Source organism: Clupea harengus, chromosome 21 (assembly GCF_900700415.2).
Source record: "Clupea harengus chromosome 21, Ch_v2.0.2, whole genome shotgun sequence".
NCBI lineage: Eukaryota > Metazoa > Chordata > Actinopteri > Clupeiformes > Clupeidae > Clupea > Clupea harengus.
In genome coordinates this window covers 19,227,500-19,242,181 of record NC_045172.1, presented here as the reverse complement: position 1 = coordinate 19,242,181, position 14,682 = coordinate 19,227,500, and the positions used below count along the sequence as shown (strand labels likewise).

At 45.9% G+C, this 14,682-nt stretch overlaps 1 protein-coding gene across 2 annotated transcripts in view; it reads left to right on the top strand.

Moving 5' to 3' along the window:
- sugt1 (SGT1 homolog, MIS12 kinetochore complex assembly cochaperone) overlaps window positions 1-14,682 on the top strand; it is a 28,387-nt gene that overhangs the window by 3,121 nt on the left and 10,584 nt on the right. The window contains exons 5-10 of one of the 2 annotated variants that reach the window (XM_031558900.2): window positions 500-585; window positions 2,662-2,715; window positions 7,468-7,496; window positions 9,964-9,989; window positions 10,412-10,508; window positions 12,769-12,876. In XM_031558900.2, coding sequence (XP_031414760.1) covers window positions 500-585; window positions 2,662-2,715; window positions 7,468-7,496; window positions 9,964-9,989; window positions 10,412-10,508; window positions 12,769-12,876 — 400 coding nt within the window. The remainder of the gene's footprint in view (window positions 1-499; window positions 586-2,661; window positions 2,716-7,467; window positions 7,497-9,963; window positions 9,990-10,411; window positions 10,509-12,768; window positions 12,877-14,682) is intronic. The other variant, XM_031558901.2, reaches the window with a different exon arrangement.

The following is a 14,682-nucleotide window of genomic DNA, read 5'->3' as shown; positions in this document are numbered from 1 at the left end:
GTATCAGACTGCAAGCATTGAAAGATGAAATATCTTAAATCAAGGCAGTATATGCTTGTTTTTTGTCTGACAAGATCTTTCTTCTTACCAGGCAGTTTTTATGTTAGAGCATTTCACTTCCTTCAAGCATTTCAGTCCTTAATTATCTTAATAAGGTATTATAACTTATGAGATTTTATTACTGATTCAGAGCAAGTTAATGTTGAAACGAGTTTGATCACCACTGACAAGTACAAAACTGCTTTGTCAAAGTCAGAATCAAGTCAATTGTACTTGTGTTTAGTCTGGCAACACTAGTTTTAAGATATATTTGGGTTATTTTTTTTTTTAAATCTTGGTAAGTCAATTTCCTGTTCTGTTGGCAGATCATTTTGCTTATTTTAAGTAATATATCCCCTATTTTATTACTTTTTTTTTCTTGTTTTTGAAGGCCTAATATTTGCAGTGCAGGGATTGAAACTGGCTACCATTACATGTGCACTTCCTTGTGTCTTTTCAGAATTGCTGAGTACCACCTTAACAACTTCCAGTCTGCATCCGAGGCCCTGCTGGAGGGACAGAAGCTTGACGGTGAGTCTTCACCCTGTAAGCCTCCGTTTGGTTTTTAAAACGACCCCTAATCACAACTACATGCATGACGCTGTTGGGCTTTCAGAAACTGCACAGAATCTTGCCCTGATTTAGATGTTGGAAATTGGAGTGCTTAATTTGTTTGGCCAATATACAGTGATAACGTGGCACTAAGTCGGTTGTTGACTGTGCCAATGGACATGCACTTCATATTGTGCATTGTGTCATGCTTTGTGAATAGCAGCTGTGTAAATGTACTTGAGTTGAGTTAATCTTTTTCTATTATCAGCATGCTGCACTTGCCAAGATAGGCATGATAATATATAACAGTCCTGGATAGGGCTTACATGAAAACAGCCGACATGCAGGACTCAAAATAGGGCGAATGAATCTCGAAATGGGATCATGATAAATTTATATTGATAATGATGATAGGCTTAGGACATTTTTGCTCGATATGGATAGATCTAACAGCAAAAATAAACGCGACAACAGCCAGTCAATCTGCGTTTTTTGGCTTGCACGTCAAAGTACACCGCTTTCCGTTCAACACGTGCTGTAGTACTTTCTGCCCAGGCGAAGCTTAGTGCACCACGATCATGTGATCAATAAAAAAAAAACGAATCTGCGTTTATCTCCTACCTACATTATCTCCCATCTATGAATACCCACCCCCCTCTCCCTCTCTATGTAGTTTGTCCAGTCTGAATGCTAAGTTTGAGGATATCTATCATAGTTCATAATCACATGATCACGCTGTCATACTCCACCAAGGCCTTTGTTCTATTCAACTGGTTGGGTTGCTTTTTTCATTCACTGTGCAGGTAGGTGTGGCCTGAAGGTTACAGTACTATGGAGGTCCAGTTGAATTGGCCTAAAGTTTGAGCTACCGGTGGTGAAGAAAGTCATTAAAGTCAGTAATGTCAAGTCATTAAAGTCAGGAATGTGAAGTCATTAACGGGATACTCTTCAAATTGGCAGCATTATCATTTTTTTTATATATATACATATATCGTCATAAATATGGATATTTAAATATGGAAAAAATATTGTGATCATATTTTTATGCCATATCGCTCAGCCAAAATCGAATTATGTAGGTGAATTGAAGGAAATGGCAGATGCAATCTTTTATGGTTAGAGCGTAATGCTAAGCTTGACCCTAGCCACCAATCTGCCAGCTCCTCGTGCTGGTCTGGTGTGAACGTGTTATTCATCTGGGCTTAAAACATACGCATACATTAATTCAAAATATTTTAGTCATTCCATTTGTGTCTTCCCTAGACACCGTTATATCAGAAGAGTTTGTAATGCATAAATGCTGTAAGAGGGCAATCTGTGGTCCTGTTGGGTAGTTATCCTCATGTGTGCACTTCGTACATACCTTCAGAAACACTTTCCAGCTACTACCTTGTCTGAGAAATGACCATCCATCTGACTTCAGCCATAGGGGCTACTGGTTCAAAAGAAGTCTGATTGAAATGGGTGTAATCTCTTTGACGTGTCCTGGCAGACGCGGAGGCAGAGACCGTGTGTCTTAAGGGTCAGAAGTTCAGAGGAGCTTTAAGTGTTGAAAAGGCCCAATCTGCCACTACGAACCCTTTTATTCTCCCCAAACTCCTTAAGCTGTCTAATTTATTCTTGTATACATATTCAACACATTTTATGTAAATTTATATTCAAATTGGGATGTTCTGTATTTGTTTCTTTTGTGGTAAACTGTCTTTGTAAACAGCATTTGTCTAATTAGTTAGTGCTTGAGGCCTACTTTATAAATACATTCATAGTTTTGCCTATTGCTATTATTATTATTGATGGCTTTGCTTTAAAATGATACATAATATTGTTTTCTGAATTCAATTTTTATTATACCTATTACCTAATTTTCTCTATGTTGTTTTTACAATTTTTTGTAATGTAATGTTTTTGTAAGCCCCCTAGAACAAAATTGTCTGCTAATGACGTAAACTATAACCATAAACCCCTTTTGTATTTCTACCTTGATTGCGGCACACAATAAGAGACATATTCCTTGTCTGTGGAAACCTACGTTTAGCAATGAACCCATTTCTGATTCCCTCTGTCCCACAGGCTCCGACGACTCATTCCAGATATGGCTAGAGCGCTGTGATCACTCCATGCAGAGTAAGTGTGATACCCTGGTGCCTATAAGAAGCACCAGTTGATTCTCTGTGATGCTGAGTATAGATGCAGTAGAGGAACACCCCTGAAGTGTTTTCACATGGTAGAAGTGTGGCAGTAGCTTTGAGTGCCTTATCCCACATTGTCCCATACTTCTACTCGATACTAATATAAGTGATGATAATAAAAGTGCACAGGCAAGGCATTGCATCAATAGATGTTAAGAATCTATTTATTTAGTTAACATGATTGCAGAACTTGGCTTGGTTCTTGGCTGATTTTCTTTAGTTCATTTAGCGTAGCTTCATATCCCGAAGAATGATTAACTGCATGTAGGTCTCTTTTATATCTATGGCTTTTGATGTGGAGCTATCATCAATGTTTTGGGCGGTATTTGTAGTTAGATGTTCGGTCTAAAGCCTCATCTGGGAATTATTTTGGCTAATATACACATCGCCTCGTTTTCAAGTTGGAGAATTCCAAAACGTTAAGAAAGGGTTAATGCAAGTAGAATATCTGTGAAGTTTAAGGGCAGGTATGGTCTTGGGACCTTTCTATTCAAAGGTTTGACCTAGTTCTAGTGACCAACCTTGTTGTTGTTGTTGTTGTTGTTGTATACACAGTTGTTTCAGAGAATGTATGGTCATTGACATTTGCCTCAAAGGCATGGAATTGTGTTGGTAAAAATGTGTATGAACCCTGCAAGTGCTTCACCCGGCACTGGGGTCCCTTGGCTCTCACACAGGGGTTCACCTATAGTCAATAGTATACTATGGCCATCCTCCCAGTAGCTTCATCTCACTTGGTCACAAGTGGATTTCTTTTTAAAGGAATAACTGCATGTAGCTTCATCTCACTTGGTCACAAGTGGATTTCTTTTTAAAGGAATAGTTTGCCACCATATATTCTTTTTTTCAACCAGTACCCCATTCATTTTGTTGCCAGTAGAGTTGTGAAATTGTCGCAGTTCTGTCTTTGTTTTGTATTGCGAGCTGTCACAAACAAGATCACCTGATACATGTTTTATGGTCGTGCTAGAATCTGGTCCATGTAGTCACTCAAGATATTGAAATCGCTAGACATAATTTCCCAGAAGAGCACTATGGCTTTGTGTATTTTTGGCGTGTGAAGTGAGGAGAAAAACAGATATGGCATTCCCACTCGCACATAAACCCATTTATTTATTGCCACGTATGTTACTGTTATGGTGTTGTGTGGGAATGGACGCTAAACTGTGAAGTGGAATCGTTAATCGATACCGTAGCGACCTGGTAACATCAACTATAGTCTTCTGCCACTGCTCCAGTGGGAATTGGAACCATTGGATTAATGTGTTCTAGAAGGGCAAGGGGAAGAGGGGACTTCTACCCCTTCATTCACTAAATTGATATCAGACTGAACCCTTCCCTCACTGATGTCCCATTATTTCTCTAAGGATTGTTTGATTTAAAGCCATTTGACAGACTCTGCAAGTGGTTGTGATCACTCTGAATCGAAGACAGCTTTTTATTGGTGAAAATTTGTAAAGCTTGAAATAACAGATATGTAAATGTTAAATTGCGGAATTCATGTAGAATCAACACAAAGGAAGTTTATTTAAATTAAAATACTATTGTTCAATAGCATTTTTTTGTATATATAAAACTTTGAATAGTTCCTTTTGTGAACTACAAATTTCTAATCATAACCCTCCAGGCCATCAAAGTTGACTGACGGTTGAAAGGCATATATATTGTAGCCCATAAAGTGTGAAGGGACTTTTATTTTTTAAACAGGGATTGAGATGAAGATGCAGAGAAGAGAGACAGACTTTTGAGGAGAGACATACTTTGGAGGGAGCTACTGGCAAAGTAGTTAAAATGCGGTGTACAGCCCGTTTTACATTTACATGTCATTTTTGACAGCACTAATTAACACACACTAGCAACTGCCAACTGTTAAGATGGTTCCCTAAGGTAGGTTAACTAGCATGAGATCTTGCATGTTTTACACATCTCGCGTATGTTCGCGCTCCGTAGCATCTTATTAAAGGCAGTCTGGTGGGACACCCGCGACACCCACTACCCCCGCGACTGTATCGTTATGAAAGACTTGAGTGGGAATGAAAATTTGGGGGTTGGTATGTGAAAAAGGCCAGAGCCACAGACACCAGCCAAAAAGGCCAGAGCCACAGACACCAGAGCCACAGACACCAGAGCCACAGACACCAGAGCCACAGACACCAGAGCCACAGACACCAGCCTAAAAGGCCAGAGCCACAGACACCAGCCTAAAAGGCCAGAGCCACAGACACCAGAGCCACAGACACCAGTCTAAAAGGCCAGAGCCACAGACACCAGTCTAAAAGGCCAGAGCCACAGACACCAGTCTAAAAGGCTACAGCCACAGACACCAGCCTAAAAGGCTACAGCCACAGACACCAGCCTAAAAGGCTACAGCCACAGACACCGGCCTAAAAGGCCAGAGCCACAGACACCAGCCTAAAAGCAGCGAGCAGGCTGCTGACTCCACTCCTGCCACAGCCTGAGGGTAGGCCTTGCCTTCACCCGACACGACACGACACCTGCATCTCCCGCGCCTGCCCCCACCCCCCCACACGCACACACACACACACACACACACTATTACGCTCAACCTGCCCCAACGCAACCAGACAAGCAGCCCAAGGTCAAGGACTCCGCACATCTGGGTCCATTAGTGGCGTTGGCTGCCACAGCCGCGCAGACAGCTCAAGCACCTCGCCTGCACCACACACACGCACGCACACACACACACGCACGCACACACACACAACCACACACGCACGCGCACACACACACACGCACACACGCACGCACACACAAACAAACACGCAAACACACACACACACACACACACACACACACACACACACACACACAAACACATGCACTATTACGCTCGCTCTGCCCTGCTCTGCTCTGCTCTGTACTGCAGTGGAGGTGCCAAGTGGGCTCCAGAGATGGAGGGGATGAGGCCACACTACTTCCTTCTGGGAGTGGAGCAGATGTTTTTAAAATAACAACACGCACGCTGCAGCGCCGCCCGCCCGCCACTGAAGATGTTTAAGAATTAAAAAGGATAGAATAATAAAACAGCCCGAGTGCAGCGAGGGACAAGGTAGACGAAACAAGACAACAAAAAAATTATAAAAGAAAAACACAGGACAAAATAACAAAGAACAAAAAAACCTGTCCATATAAATAAACATTATTTTGTTATTTATCCATTGGTCTCCCTGAGTTCATCTGAGTTAATGCGGCTCATTAGAATATCATTAAAAATGCAAGCCCTGTGATTGTCATGTTATTAAGTGTGGGGACCATCTGCGGTAAACATGCCAGCCAGACTGGGAGATGTGGTGCTGAGAGAGGCGAAGCGAAAAGAGGCCTCCTCTCCTCTCCTCTCCTCTCCCCTCTCCTCCCCTCTCCTCCCCTCCCCTTCCCTCCCCTCCTCTCCTCTCCTCTCCTATTCCCTTCTGTGCGTCTCTCTCGGAGCTGGCAGTCTGGTTATTGTTGAGGGAGGCTAATCCCTTTCATGTTTAAAAAGTGACATTATTTACCGCCACTGTGCCTGATGCATCTCGCTTGCTCGCTCTCACACTCCCACTTTCTCTTACCAAATGTTCCTGTGTGTGTGTGTGTGTGTGTGTGTGTGTGTGTGTGTGTGTGTCTCCTCAGTATAGATCAAAACTAGATGTGTTCTGAGTTGGGACTCCCCTCCCCTCCCCAACAGACACACACACACATGCACATACACACACACATTTCTTTGCGTCTCTCGCTATTTTGAAAAGCAACCTCATTTTAGACGCCATTAATGCAGCGGGAAGCGCTGGCTCCTCTCCTGCTCTGTTTATAAAAACCCTTCAATAATTTATTAGACATAACGGCTTAATCTGGAGGAGAAAAAGGCATATTTAGTCTGTTTGTGGTGCACTCGGAATGGTAAACAGCTCCCCTCTCTCTGTGCATTTTTAAAAAGGAGAGAGAGAGCGAGGGAGAGGGAGGAAAGGAAAGAGGGAAAAGCGAGAAACTCCACACGCTTGCTATCTCGCGGTGACCGGCTGACATGGAGCTTCTGAGGCAGCTGAATGCAGAGAAGCGAGGGGGTTGGCTGGAGGGGATCACTGTGTTTGTGTGTGTGTGAGTGTGTTTGTTTCTGTTTGTGTGAGTGTGTGTGTGAGAGAGAGAGAGAGAGACAGGGTTTGATTGTGTTTGTGTGTGTGTGTGTGTGTGTGTGAGTGTGTTAGTTTCTGTTTGTGTGTGTGAGAGAGAGAGAGAAACAGTGTTTGATTGTGTGTGTGTGAGTGTTTGTTTCTGTTGTGTGTGTGTGTGTTTGTACGGCAGCTCTGCCTAGGAACCACAGCTGTGTGTGGGCTTCTCGATTGTTGTGTGTTGCTAGGTGCCAACTCTACATGTGTGGGTATTGAAGAACACACAAAACTACACAGTATTCTCTGAAATAATTCCCTCGAGTCAAGTGTTGTGAACTTCAATTAAAGGGACAATTCAACCCTAACTCTTAAATTTTAGATTGTTTTGCCTGCTGGCTAGACATTTTGAGCTCCCCTGTTGATAGAGGAAAAACATGTAAAAAGAAGGTAAAAGCCACACAAAACAGAAACCAAAACATAATTGCTTTTCAAACAGTCCTGCTGAATTGTTAAAACGGTACGAGGTGCTAACTGTTTTTTGTTGTTTTCTCGTGTGTGTGTTTGTAATTCTATTTTAACAGCCCAGACCCAGAATGGAGCCACAAACACGGTAAGCTTTCTGTCCATCTTTCCCTGTATACTTTGCATTTTCTCTCTCTCTCTGGGTGTGTACAAAACAGAAGGTTGATGCCCTGGTGCAGTAATAGACGCAAGGCATAAGGCATAACTTGAGTGAAGGCATCTTCTGAGTGTTGGTTTTGAACGACCTTTTAAGATAACATTTACAGTAAGGTATGATGTCAGCACGCTGGAAGAACCTTAGGCTAGGTAACTAGGTGATAGATAGATAGTTGACTGACCAATGCCTTGCAAATCACATCAAACGTTGTTGTATGTACAGTGTCTGTTTCGTGGTAACATTCAAAGAAAGAAAAGCCAGGCCAATTACATTTATATACAAACGTGGCTGCCTGCGGAGTTTTGTCTGCCATCTTTGTTTACTTTTTCTAGTTCCTTGAGGGAACTGCCACACAGATTTATGGGTAATGGGGCAGCATCGAGGATGCATCCACACTGCCTTCAAAACCAACTGTTACTGGGGCAATTCGAAGGCATCTTAGCAGACAGGGAAAGAGAGTTTGATCAGATTTGAACAGATTCTTAATGCCTTGCTGTCAAGTCAGATACCCTCCTGAGATGGCATGAAGGTGTACAATGGCCTAGCCCAGATCTCCAGGTCTGCGGGTTCTCTTAATCAATGGCCTAGCCCAGATGTCCAGGTCTGTGGGTTCTCTTAATCAATGGCCTAGCCCAGATGTCCAGGTCTGCGGGTTCTCTTAATCAATGGCCTAGCCCAGATCACCAGGTCTGCGGGTTCTCTTAATCAATGGCCTAGCCCAGATGTCCAGGTCTGTGGGTTCTCTTAATCAATGAAGTAGCCCAGATCACCAGGTCTGTGGGTTCTCTTAATCAATGAAGTAGCCCAGATCACCAGGTCTGTGGGTTCTCTTAATCAATGAAGCAGCCCATAATGAATGAAGCCATATGGGTTCTATCCTAATCAGCAACCCCTGTCCAGATCTTCTGGTTTACAGGTACTGTCCTTATCAATAACCCAACCCAGATCACCTGGTTTGTGGGTTCTCTCCTAATCAATAAGCCAACTCCCTTCTCAGCAACCAGCAACCCATCTCCTGGACCTGGTTGCTCCAACTGGTCTTTACTAAGCTTTGTTCTCGCTGTTAAGTCAGTCTTTGTTAAGACCAGTCTTTAGAATTGACTTCGCGTTGGTTGCACCAACCAAACTTAAGCCTAGGCTTAACTACGCACGATCTTACCGATGCACGTTCATCTCACACTATCGTGTTATATTATAGCTCACTATTGACCAAAATGATCGTGATTATGATTTTTGCCAGGATCAAACAGCCCTCTAGATGGTGCAACTGGCATAACTATAAGGTCGGAATTACAATGCTGCATTACGACTGACCTAACAGTGCTTAAGACCAGGCGTAAACCCGGTTGGTGCAGCCGGTCCCTAGTCTTGGGGTTCTACTAAGCAGTGGCCCAGCCGAGATCTCCAGAAACGGCGTTGGTTCTCCTGATCTCTCTTTAGCAGTGATATGGTGAGGGACCAGCCAGCAGACACAGGCTCCTCAACAGCCTCCTTACATTCCTGGCTGCCACTCTGGTTGAGGAAATCTGTGGCGAGTTCACAGATGATTCATTTGATTATGTGACCTGTTTCCCTCTAGTTAATCAGAAGCTTAAATAGGATTTGACGCCCAGAACCCCCCCCCCCCCCCCCCCCCCCCCTTTCATCTTGTAATTTTTTTAAGAATGCATTTAGATGATTCTCCTATTTGAAAGAGATGTTTACCAGATGTTGATTTATCCCCAGTAGATCTCCAGAGAAATGGGCGACATGCATGTCGGCTCTGTGTCAGAAAAATTACTAGAGTTGTGTTAGCTTGGGCATAATGGCTCTCTCTCAAGGCATGAAAAATTAAACGATCTCCACGACCAGTTTTTTAGACGTGTCTCGCTCACAAACAAGGGATTTGTTCTGCTATATGCCTCTTGTTGTGCATCCTTTTAAATTTTTTAGAGGTGGACTCTCTAACACCCTTTTGCACCCCCACTGGCCTTGTATTTACTCCCTGCTTTGGGCTAGTTATTTATTCATGGGTGTAAAACTGTCTTTTTGATGACTGCGATTCTCGTTATCTGACTCCATTTTATGTTGTGTGCCGTATAAGCCAGGTTGAAACAGACTGTGAAACGCTAACTGAATTGCAGTGTGATGCACTTTTTTTTGATGTTTTATCAAGTCCTCCACAGAGGGGCGCTCTTGCTCTTACACAGTCTAACCTACACGTCAGAGTGGCTTATTGCCTTCTGGAGTAGCCCCTCTGTCACAGTGCTATTTTCAGTGTTCATCCATTTGGTTTGCTTGTCTGTGTGTTGACTTGTTTGCTTGTGTATTTGTTTGTTTGTTTTATTTGTCTGTTAATCCCCCCCCCATTTGTCTTGGGATGGTCAAGGGATAACATTTTTCTGACTTCTCTCCACAGCAACCAGCCGCTGCGCCGCCTGTCAAGTGAGTACAACAGCATGGCGAGGCTTGGCTCCCTCTGAGCCCCATAGTGCAGTAACACAATGGCCAGCGTTCGCATGCCTGTGTGCCTTGCATTTAGAAAGATCTAGAACAATGCCAGATATAGCCAAGCTGCAGTACATCACAATATGTGTTCCAGTTTAGACCTCCCATATAAGCTCTCGCTGAATTGTCCTCCTTCTCTTGGAGCCAGATTCTTCATCACCTTATTGTTGGAAGGCAGCCTTGGCTCCAAGCGAAGCATCTGTTCTATCATTTTTTTTTTTGTCTTCTCCTCCATTGGTATATTTATGGTTTTGAGGAAGGTAAATTATAGAACAAAAAGAGCAGGAAAACAAAAACACTTAGGATTATGACCGTTGTTTCGATCACGACCAAACTTGAGCCTTCTGCCCCCTGATAAGGTACGACTGGTACCAGACCGAGTCCCAAGTCATCATGACCATCATGCTGAAGAACGCCAAGAATGAGGACGTCAGGGTCAGCTTCGAGGAGAAAGAGGTAACCGCCACACCTGTCAACTGAACTCCCAGCCAGAGAGCAAGCGCGAGCGAGTGTTTTGTGAAAATGGAGGTGATTGTGTTGTGGCCTCCAGACTCGGGACTGTGTGAGCGCTGGTAGCACCGCCTTAAAAACACTGAACAGGGATGAGAGTGTTTCCCCTCCTTATCTAGTCCAGGACTGCAGTTGGACACCATGGATACACGCGCCGCCTGAGATGAAACTCTTCTGTCACACTTGTCAACTCAGCCACGTGTTCTCCTTATGTAGTCCTGGACTGGCTGACGTGTTCTCCTTATGTAGTCCTGGACTAGCTGACGTGTTCCGCCCTCGTGTTCTGAGTTGGTAAGTGTGACAGAAGGGTCTCGTCTCAGGCGGCGTGTGTTTACCACGGTGTCCCACTGCTGCTCGCCACCGCGGCAGGAATCTGACAGATAAACACGACGATTTCCCTCAGCCTGTGATTTTTTTTTAAAACATTTTTATTAAACATTGTTTAATTAATTAAACGGGCAGGTGGCAGACCAGGGGGGATTTTGGCCCGTGTGTGTGTGTGTGTGTGTGTGTGTGTGTGTGTGTGTGTGTGTGTGTGTGTGTATGTGTGTGTAAGCCCAGCTCTCCACAGTTGGTGACGGGTGTTAATACCCCACGCACTCATGCACGTGTCTCCTGCGCATCGAGATAAAAGGATAGAGATGGAGGTAGAGAGCTGAACAATTATGAAAATAACTGCCCCCCCCTCCAAAAAAAGGGAGAGAAAGAAAGGAAAGGCAGGAAAAAAAAAAAGAAAAATCAAAGTATAGGGCCGTTGTTTGATCTGCTCTATAAATTAATTACAGAAAATGTGAGTTTTGTGTTATAATTTGGTTGCAAATGAGATGGAGAGCAGATGAAATATGGATGCGCGGTATCTGGGGAATCTGCCTGCAGGCCGCTACTGATGCTGCTGCCGCTGCCGCTGAGGAGTGCCGCTCTCCCGGCGGCCCCCGGCAGCCACTCTCTGATGAGGGGTGGGGTGGGGTGGGGGAGGGCTTTCCCTTCCCTAGCGCCCCCCCCAGCACATCCAGCGCCCCCCCCCTCCCCCCTCCAGAGATTGGCCAAAGGGACAGAGGCGGATGGGGAGGACGAGGACAAGGAGAACAGAAACTGGTTGTAGGGACGACAGCCTCCCAACGCAAATCTGTCCCTGCACTGTCACCACAGTGTCATAGACACACACACACACACACATTCACACATTCACCAGACTCTCTTACCACACTTTCACACACAGGCTTACACACACACACGCGCGCAACACACACACGCACGCATATACACACACCATTCTAGGCACACACACACACGTGCACACTCACTCACCACAGGGGGGCCCCGTGCCGGCCCCAGGCGTCCCCCATGTTCACGCCCGGAGCCTATAAACACAGCCACAGGCAGCTACACACTCCGGTCCGCCCTGGGACCCGATTACCACAGTTAGGGTCCAAACACAGATGGTATCGGAGATTCTAGTGTGTGTGCGTGTGCGTGTGTGTGTGTGTATGTCTTGAGTGGGTGTGTGGTTGTATGTGTGCTCAGGTGTGTGTGTGTGTGTGTGTGTGTGTGTGTTTCGTGGATCAACATGAAAATAAAGTGTATAAGTGGATATATAGAAATGTTCAATGGATAGGATTACTGCTGATGACCTTAGAATCCATCCACCACAAACTTCCTTGGTACTTCTGCCATGGGGAAAATGAGAAACAGCGAGATTGTTGTGAAGTACTTTGGAAAGAGTGTTGAACAGCCAGTGGAAGTACTGCTTTCATAGCTGTGTTCTGTGGGAGGGCAGGAACAGAGTTTTCCCCCTGCAAGGAGCTGCGGAATCTTCATAAAAGATTCAGCAACCGCTCTGCTCTCACCAGAAGAGTGAAACGAGATGCCTCTCTCTCTTCTTTTCCTCACTCTTCTTTCTTTCTCTCTCTCCTCCCATCCCTCTCTGTCTTTCTCCCTTTCTTTTCCTCTCTCTCTCTAACTCTGTCCTTCCTTCTCTTTCTGTCCCTCTCTTCACCCTCTCTCTCTCTTTTCTCTCTCTCTCTCTCTCTCTCTCCCTCCCTCTCTTTTCTCTCTCCTTTCTCTTTTCTCTCTCTCCCTCCCTCACTTCTCTTTTCTCTCTCTCTCTCTCTCCCTCCCTCTCTTTTCTCTCTCCTCTCTCTCTCTTTTCTCTCTTCTCTCTCTCTCCCTCCCTCACTTCTCTCTTCTCTCTCTCTCTCTCCTACAGTTGACGGCGTGTGTGAAGCTGGCGCTGGGAGAAGACTACTACCTTAAGTTGTGCCTCCTACATGCCGTGGTCCCCGAGCAGTGCACTTACCGGATCCTCTCCACCAAGGTCTGCTCCTACACACACACACACACACACACACACACACACACACACACACACACACACACACACACACACACAAAGAGAAAGACACACACACAGACACACACACACACATTCACAAGCATGCATAAACACTCCTCACACACAAGCACATAGACTTCCTGTTCTCGATAGTCCCATCCCTTTATTGGCCATCCCTTTACTGTGTGTGATGTTCAAGGTGTTCTATCTGAAATCATTGCAGATCAGAGTGGTGCTTCAAGTCAGCTCATATTGTCGTGCGCTCTGCTGCCCTATCTTTCTTCTCTGCTGTTGGTGAGGTTTTTCTCTTCTAAATGAGGTTCTGGAAGCGCTGGCATGCCCCTGAATGCAGTTGTTTCCCCTAGTGAAGTGTATACAAGTGTACATAGCCCAGTCATGGCTGCTCTTTCTGGAGACGAGCGCTCTGCAGGAGATGTGCCACCAGCAGCTGCCAGGGTCTAAGTCCCGCGGGTCCTCAGGTTCGCCCCCCGTGTGTGCCAGCAGCTCTAAGCTGAAAACAGACAGAGCGTGATGCCGGTCTGCCATGTGTTAATGCCCGTCTCTCTCCTGCTGATGCACACAATGACGAACTCCATTACCACCCCACCACCCCCACCCCAAAAAAAGGTACTTGCTAATGAAGATGCCTGCATGCCAGCCGCACAGGCACACTTCAAACACAGTTGTCCAAACACGCGTGTTTACAACCTATCAAGGCTCGTTTGAAGTTTGCCCTCTAGTGACAACCGTTCCCGTTTAAAATAGAGGGGAAAAATATCACACAAAATTGTCTGGAGGAAACAAGCTTGATATTTTATTTTAGTGTGTGTGTGTGTGTGTGTGTGTGTGTGTGTGTGTGTGTGTTTTTTGTGTGTGTGAACTTGGGCACACTTACAGGCCATTAATGCTCAGCCGGCGCAACGCTAACGAGTTGCATTTGAGGATTTAATTGCTTCTCTGTGGGAGGGGGGCAACACGGGCAGGGTTCATCGTGTGGTAATGAGGGGGCCATTTCAGTGCCCCTCCGTTGGGGAATTAATGACTAGACCTCGCTCGTGAAACACTCGACCGCAGCGTCACGTCAAGAAAACGGTGCCCAAGAGGGGACGGGTAATGAAGGCATCCAAACCTCCGAGTACCCGGCACGATCTTGAAGAGCGAGGAAGAGGAGGAAGAGCGAGGAAGATGCTCTCTCGCTTGCTCGCTCGCTCGCCTGCCCACTCACTTGCTCACTCGGTTCCTCACTTACTCACTAGCTCGCAGAAAGAGACTTGGACTAGGTTTGGCATGACATCAGCGTCGTGTCAGTGCCCTGCCACGCCATCCAGCCTGCCAGCCCGCCTGCTGTGCCGTCTCCCGTAGAAGTCATGGAGACCTGACGTGCTCACTGATGGAGCGCCGCTGTTAAAAGACGGAGGCCTCTCACTGAGGTGGAGCGAGTGAGCGAGCAAGCGAGTGAGCGGCGCTGCCTCTTAAAAGCATTTCCCTGTTCCTGGGCAGTGAGGTCGGCTGGGGTGCGGTGCGATTGGGTGGGGTGCATGGGGGTTGGGTGGTCCCGCTGTCCCTGCCTCTGCTGCCCGGCTCTTAAGCGTACTTTCGCGGGAGGCCCCAGGCAAAGAGGACAGAGTGAGGTGCAGGCCCCAGACGGAGAGGAGGGAGTGAGGAGCAGGAGGCTCCAGACGGAGAGGAGGGAGTGAGGAGCAGGTGGAGGCCCCAGACGGAGAGGAGGGAGTGAGGAGCAGGAGGAGGCCCCAGACAAAGAGGACAGAGTGAGGTGCATGAGGAGGC